Source organism: Denticeps clupeoides, chromosome 7 (genome assembly GCF_900700375.1).
Source record: "Denticeps clupeoides chromosome 7, fDenClu1.1, whole genome shotgun sequence".
Lineage (NCBI taxonomy): Eukaryota > Metazoa > Chordata > Actinopteri > Clupeiformes > Denticipitidae > Denticeps > Denticeps clupeoides.
Genome location: NC_041713.1, coordinates 3,490,261 through 3,497,869, shown reverse-complemented (window position 1 = coordinate 3,497,869; position 7,609 = coordinate 3,490,261). Strand labels below are relative to the sequence as shown.

General features: G+C 49.7%; 1 protein-coding gene across 1 annotated transcript; it reads right to left on the bottom strand.

Moving 5' to 3' along the window:
• Window positions 1-69: 69 nt before the first annotated feature.
• ntf4 (neurotrophin 4) lies at window positions 70-7,586 on the bottom strand. The gene is made up of 2 exons (XM_028986044.1): window positions 7,441-7,586; window positions 70-3,628 (listed from the first exon to the last, which is right to left on the bottom strand). Exon 2 carries the CDS (start codon window positions 3,607-3,609, stop codon window positions 2,170-2,172), a length of 1,440 nt encoding a protein of 479 aa, XP_028841877.1. The 5' UTR covers window positions 3,610-3,628; window positions 7,441-7,586; the 3' UTR covers window positions 70-2,169.
• Between the last annotated feature and the right edge of the window lie 23 nt (window positions 7,587-7,609).

Here is a 7,609-nt window from a genome sequence, read left to right as displayed (position 1 = left end):
TCTTCCGGTGTGAATGCGGGCGGGGCGCCACCCAGTAAATTACAAATTACACACGACTCTGTGTTTTAACATAGTTTTTTTTCTCTTTAATTAGGTAACAAATAAATCAGTCCACTTATAAAAACAATACTGAGAAATCCATTTTTTCATACAGAGTCGATTTCTATAAATCAGATACAATGCCCCACTTGGCCGAGACAGGAACAGCAGCCGCTCAGGTCCATAATCTGTCTGTTGCTGCCACGGTTGGTGTATATTTCCACCGGCGTATATTTTCCAACGGTCATGACCTCATACTCATTTCCAAATACTACTATTTATACTCTTATAAATCGACATTTATGTTCACTTCACTTCATGTTTAACCACATTCGCCTTCCGGTCAGATTTCCTTTTCTTTGTGAGTTCGTGGGCCGTGCGTTCCCGTACTGTACCTACACTCCGAGGGACGCGCGTGTTCAGACTGATTTTTCGCGAAGGGCCGGCTTTCAAGTCCTCCGAATTCACATTTTTCTTTTTTGCCGTCTTTTGACAGGCAGCTACCCCTGTATGCGAGGGCGGCCATTTGTCTGCTTTCAAAATTTCAACGCGCCTGTAATTAAACAGACTGAGGAGGAGGAGGAGCAGGGCGGCAGATTTCAGCACAGCACTAAGCCAAATTTGAGACAAATTGCGCTAACCCTTTATGTCCCTGTTCGCTCAGATGACAAAACAACTGCCCAAGAAGTTCAGAAATCAAGTAAAAACCAAGAAATGCTTTCTTCAGGGAGCACGGGCCTGTGTTTTTCCATTTGAGCTCAATAAACTGCTGGAAATCTCACTTCAGGACATTAACAAGGGTAAATAATCTACGCATACATTCACATACCATCTCCTTATATACATAGATACATACTTACACATGTTATAGCACAACGTTCACATACCATATACAGGGAAATGCATATATTAATATCAAAATACCATGCTAACATACTAATGAACAAATAATAACTTAAAAATCAATATGAGTCAGACATTTTCTTTCTGATGAGGTTGTCTTGTTTTTTCTGGTAGTCAAGCACACTGAGACTGTAACGGGATACACACAAGTGTGGAAAGGAAAGATGATTTGTAGGGGCTTTGCAGAGGTAAAAGTAAGGGCATCTGGACATAAGCTTATATAGGAGGGGAGTCGGACTCGTCATGTTTTTTTTCTTCCTACATGTCTGGGTCTGCCTCACTATGAGCTGCCTGAAATCCCACAATGCAATGCAACAGGCATTTTTTTAAGAAGATAAATCCGTATTTAGCATGCTAGTCATTCTTAGGTTATCACAGGGCATGTTTGAGCAAGGTCCAAGATGGGTGACAATCTACTTATTTACATGTATTTCTAGTTTATAGTTTTGTGATCCCACAGTAGTTTAGCATGTTAGCTAGCTTGAGCCCCACAGTTTTCGAAAGAATGTATTTATCTTGGTAGGTACAATAAACGTTTTTGCAACACCAAGGTAGGATAACATGCCCGCTAGCTATTTTCAAGAAGGCTAGTTATGTCTCCTCAGGTAATTTTTCGGCCAAATCTTCGCAAGCTAGCCCCTAAAACAAAGACTTTTGTTTTAATCAAGGATCCTTCAAAAACAACTCTATGTTAGTAAGAGTTGAAATTCATAGATTTATTCGGTGGGCTTTTTTTTTGTTTTGCTAAATTATTAATTGGTTTGCATGCTAGCGCACCTTAGGCCATTTCTTCCCCAAATTTTTTAGGCGGGTAACAGATCCAAAATTTTGGGAAAACTTTCATTTAGGTGGTAATCACTGATTTATTTATACTAAACTGGGATTTTTCGGAAAACCAAGGTAGGTCATCATGCTGGCTGGTTCTGAGACCTCACTCAAATTCAATGTTTTTTTTTTAATAGCTATTTAGCAGCTAGCACACAGATGAGTGTGGTGTTCACTAATGGACGTATGAGTCTTCATAGGTGCCTGTAATGTTTGCCTTAGCATGATCAATAATGTAGCTAAGTAATATGTTGGGGTATCCAACTGGATTGTCTAACTGTTAAAATGCTTAGATATGCGGCTGGGTATTGAGACAGACCCTCTGTCTTTTCATTTGGAACACTCCACCCTTGTCTCCCCATCACTTCGCCCTTCCTTCCCCATCAGCTCCCTCCATCTTCCCTACTGCCTTTTCGCCCGTGCGAGAAGAACACAGCTACAAGATGAGTTGATGCGAATCCAGCGCCAGCCATTCCGGCCTTTGTAGGAAGTAAGCGCCCGCACGTACGAGTGCTTGGTCTTACACTTGCTCAGCCACTGGCGCTTGTCCACACCAAGGCAGCCTCCGCCCGGTTTATCGGCCCGCGCCTCGCTGTGGTCCTCGCTAGTGCAACTCGTCTCGTAGAAGTACTGCTTCAGAGGACCCGTCTGCGTCATCACCTCTGGCATAATGTCCACCACACGCAGGTGGATATCCACTGCTTTGGTTTTGTCTGTCACCCAGTCGCTCCTCTCCTCGCACACCGCCCGCTCGCGTCCCTGCGTCCCGTGCTGTGGTATACTGCGCCGCTTGCGCTGAGAGCGGTGGCCCGTGGAGGGTGCGTCCGTGACGCCGAGCAGCACGCTCTTATATGAGCTCCGTCCCTCTGCACCCGCTGGCTTTTCCTCTCCGCTGCCATCGTCCTCCTCAGACAGCAGGCCCTTCTCCAGCATGAGCAGCAGGGGCGGGTGTTTGGGCGGCGAAGGCGACGAAGAGAACAGAACCCTCGGGTGCGAATCCAGAAACAACAACTCATCTCCGCCTTGTAATCCTCCATTGCCCAGGCCTATCCCAAGGCCCAGATCCACCCCCAGTTCCTTCTGCAGTCCCAGCCCTCCCTGCAAGGTCCGGTCTACTGTATCGCCCTGGGGCTGTGCTCTCTGCCACGCCCCGTCTGTGCTGCTCTCAGGACTGCTTATTGGGCTACTCAGTGGGAAAACACTGTTGTCCAGTTCACCCTTTTCCAATCCTGACTCAGCCTTTTCTGTCCTTATATCTGTCTCCTCCAGCTGGAGAGTCGGGACATCAGTGCCATCTCGCTGGCTAAGCCCGCTAGGCTTGGATTTGTAGTCCAGTAGGATGTGGTTGTCGTGGTCGTTGTAGCTGTCCAGGCTTTGGTGGCTATGCATTTTGTAGTCCTGAGGATCTCTGAGTCTGTCTTCAGCACTGCTGCCCTGTTCCTCTGAGTCGCGGACGTCTGCAGTGCTGCCCAGCAAACTGCTTTTTGATTTCATGCCAGCTTGCCGGTGCTTCGCCTTGTACATGTGTAACGCCTGCCGAGTCCTGGAGCCGGAGCTGTAGTCTCCCGGCGTGCTTTTAGCAGGGTAGCTAGCCTGGCCTGCTGATGTGGGAGGAGGCTTGTACGTCTCCTCGCTAGCCACCAGTTTGTAGTCCTTTTTCGAAACATTTTCAGATTTGTAGTCCAAAGTCACACGGTCAGTTCTGACAAGGCTGCTGTTAATGTCCGAGCTGCCATTGTCAAAGTTCTGGACAGTCTCCGCAGCAACAATCCTGACCTGAGGGCTTTGGGGGAAGGGCAAGGCCGAGGCAATCACCATGGCAACCAGGGGAAGCCAGTGCATCACTCCCAAGACGTATCAACTGAATGAGAGAAAGAAAGAAAGAAAGATCATGAGATTTGGATTTCAAAGACCAAGCCAATTTCATTCTCGGCAGAGTCGTAAAAAATAAATATGCGCCAGAGTGAAGTAAAGCTTGTAATGGAGCTTAAAGGGACAGTTTAAAGTCAAAACGATCTCAACAAAGTCTGACGCTCTAAAGGGGTTCCAGAAGTCCATCTTGGAAAGTGTTTTGGTTGTAGAAATGTCCAGCATCTCTTAAATGTAATAGTGTTACAGCAACAACCAGACTATATGTGTGAAAGGGGTAGTTCAGTAGCATGAAAATGGGTCATGATTTCAAGAAAAAAAGACATTTCTGGCATTTCGACATTGTCTTGACCGCCAATACACCGCCAGGGAACCAGGGGGTGCTCCAACAACCACGACCACCAAACACAACACTATAAAAAGGTGACCAAAACAAACAAACAAACATTGCAAACTCATACACTGAATTTATTTACCTTTTTTCGTATTCATTGTGTTCTATGCTGTTTACCCTTTGACCCTGATGATGGCTTTTTGGTATTGTTTTTAAACCCGATGTTTTCGACCACTTTCAACCAGTACTCGGGGGTTTGCACTGAATCCTCCAACGCCTTTCAAACGAACTCCCCGAAACACCTCGCAGAAGCCGCAGATCACTGCTCGGGGCCTCAGTTCAGTTTCCTCGTCACAGATCAACCCACGAACTGCCACCCGAGACCGAAGCGCCAGCCGATATTGCGCCCGATATGTCTGTGAGTTCATCGCTCTCACAGACATTCATGGTTAATGGACCTTTCAACCATCTTGAGTGAAAATGTCCTGCTATTATTTGTCGTCTCTACAGACATTTTCTCCCACTGAATCAGCCTACATATATCAACAGCATTACAGACCAGATAATATACTTGTGGTGTGTAATGAAATTACTTTTACACAAATTTTTAACATTCTGAAGGTCTGAGAGCTTCACCAGATGGACAAGCCTGGTGAAACTCATTATCCATGCTGGCCTCCTCGTCCCACATCAAAGAGAAACCACTAACAACCATGGTATGTGGACAGCCATAACCATCCAGTTGAAGGAACTGTTTCTTAACGTAGCAGGGAACTGTCGAAAGGACAATTTAAAAAAAAAAAAACTCCAAACTCTTTCCCACCACCGTGATTTCGGTCACGTGCTTCGGAATTCTTTCCAGCGAAACGCATCGCATTTAAAAACGGCGCCAACGTCTTTCCTGTCGAGGTGGTTAAAAATGTTTACAGCTGCCTGTAAAGAGTGTTAAAATGGACGCGTCTCTCTTTATCTCGCGAGCTCTCCTGAATAGAATGCCGCTCCAACTCTCTTCCAAGACCCTTCTGGGAGCAACTCGGTGTCTCTCTCTTGATAAAAGCATCTGCCAAATGAATGTAATGTAGGGTGGTAGTAGCCTAGTGGGTGACACACTCGCCTCGAATCAGAAGAGCCAGGTTCAAATCCCACTTACTACAATTGTGTCCCTGAGCAAGACACTTAACCCTGAGTGTCTCCAGAGGGGAGGACTGTCCCTGTAACTACTGATTGTAAGTCGCTCTGGATAAGGGCGTCTGGTAAATGCTGTAAATGTAAATGTGATTGTAAGGTTTTGGCACATGCACATCTCCAAGTAACCACCAGGGGGAGAGTGACACCACCACACATCCAGTTGTCTCTCTGAGCAGTTCAAAGAAGGTATAATCTTATTCTGTTCCCCGGCTCAAATTCCATCGGAAATGTCGATGTATCCAGTGAGCGTCTATAGGAACGCGAGGTGCTCTGAATCAGTGTGGTCCTGCACCAGACTTCATCGGTTTGTTTTGTAATGTCAAGGGTTCAAGCCATGAGTCAAAAGTCTGACGCGTTTCCAAGCCCAGAAGTAACGCCAGGTGTCAATTTCTGGTTGGAATAAGAGAGATGGGTAGGTGACAGAGATGAAAGGGCCCTTTTTCCCTTAAAGGGAGAATGCATAGAATGCCAACGATGTGGAGTCAGCAAGCAACCACCCACCCTCAGGCCAATCAGATTTAGGGAGCATGACAGAGAATCGGCCGAACAACAACACCCCCCTCACCAAAAAAAAAAAAAAAAAAAGTTGGAGAATGAGAGGAAGCCCCAAATAAAAGAAACTACTGGAGTTTCGTGAGGGAGCTTTGGCGGGCACGCCTGCCCGCTGAGCGAGAAGAAACCATCAATCACATCAGCCGTTCAATTTCGGTTTAGGGCACACCCTCCCCCAAGACACCAGGTGTAACTCTAATGTGATCCCGCACTATGCAAATCGCACGCGGTGACAGGGCCCGTCGGATTTCGGGAATGTTTACGAGCAGCCGAGGTGCCCGAGGCGCATCTCAAGTCGCCCCGATTGCTTCCGTGCAATGATCAGTGAGAAAAGCGATGCCAGTCTTGCGGTCTCGAGAACGCTGGAGCGTGTTTTTCTTGGACGGGGATCACTCGCAGCCGAGGGATCAGGCAGGCGCCCACACGCGCTGCGGACGGTGCCGCGGTGGTTCACCGGGCCCCACGCTCCGCTTACTGCAACGATGCGCCTGGCCGGGGCCTGGCAGCCCGCGTGGGACCTCGACTGCGTGCCCTTTCACCCTTCGGACACTCGCGGTCACGCCCGATGCGAAAGGCCGAAAATGCCGGGATGATAAATGGTGGATTAAACGCTCGGTGAAGCTTAATCAGAGTTTTACAGCCTCGCGAGAAGCACCTCTTGGAGATGAAACGGTGACACGAACACCGAGAGTAACCCGCCGACACCCAATGCGCTTCGGGGAGAGAAAGTGATGGGCCGGAGGCGGCTCCCCTCCCTCCGAGCGGAGGCCTGAAACGCAATTACCCCCCCCCGCCCGTCCGGCACCTGCAGCCACCGGGGAGACGAAGTCCAGACGTGACAGCCGACCGCGGCCGTGCTTCACGTTAATGGCGGGGTGGCTGCAGAAGACGTCCCGACATTATTGGGTAATTGCCTACTTCCCCTGCGCACCGCGTGAAGGCAGCTGGCCGCCCGGGTTCGCCACCGGATTGCTGTCATGCCACAAGGGGCTCCCAGATTTCCCGTCGGGTTAATTCTGGGCGGTAGTAGCCTAGTGGGTGACGCTTACTACCACTGTGTCCCTGAGCAGGACACTTAACCCTGAGTGTCTCCAGGGGGGGACTGTCCCTGTTACTACTGGATAAGGCCGTCTGGTAAATGTAAATGTTCTGCTCACTCTCACTAATTGGCCAGCTGTCCCGGCGCACGGTCACAGAACCACAAGGGGGACGTTTCTCGTGGCTCGTGGTGACCGAGGTTCACCAGTCCTGCGTGTGATGTCCAGCGTGGCTCTTTTGGCACCTTCTTGGATGCGTGCGCGCCGAAAGCCATCGCGCGTCTGGCAACGTCCGGGACGCCGAAGCAGGAAGCGAGTTGGTAGAAGCGTAATTGAAGTTTGCCTGCTGGGTGGGGGGGGGGGGGCCGGTTCCTCCTCCCCGCGATCCGGACGTTCGACCTTGCGGGCCCTCCGCGTACGCGACGTCGGCGAACGCGCCCCGAGCGCTGCGCTCCGCTCCGCGCAGTTTGTCCCGAGTTGAGGACGCGTTCGGGCGGCCCCGCGTCCAGGGGAGGACGCGCCTGCACCCGAGACGCCAATTAACGGCGAATAAAGGAGGAAGAAGCATTTCACGCCGATTCCACTCGTGTGCATTCCGCGTTTTGTGTAATAAAGCGTAATAAAGTGCTCGGTTACGTTTGAACGCACGTAAAGTGCCTGCTTGTTTAATTGGAAGGGCGGACGCTCGCCTACCGTTTAGGTGAGATTCGGACCGCGCGTCCTTTCAGGTGACCCCAACATTGATTCCCGGGTCCGTGGTTTCTCCCCCCCGTCCAGGTAAAGTTCACGCCGACGGTTCCGCAAACTTTCTCCCCTCCGCCTCCGACACGAACGAGCGACCGAGGGAGGAAGCAGACGGAGG

Excerpts from the sequence above, each read along its gene's own strand:
- ntf4 (XM_028986044.1), bottom strand. The coding sequence starts at position 3,609 with ATGCACTGGCTTCCCCTGGTTGCCATGGTGATTGCCTCGGCCTTGCCC.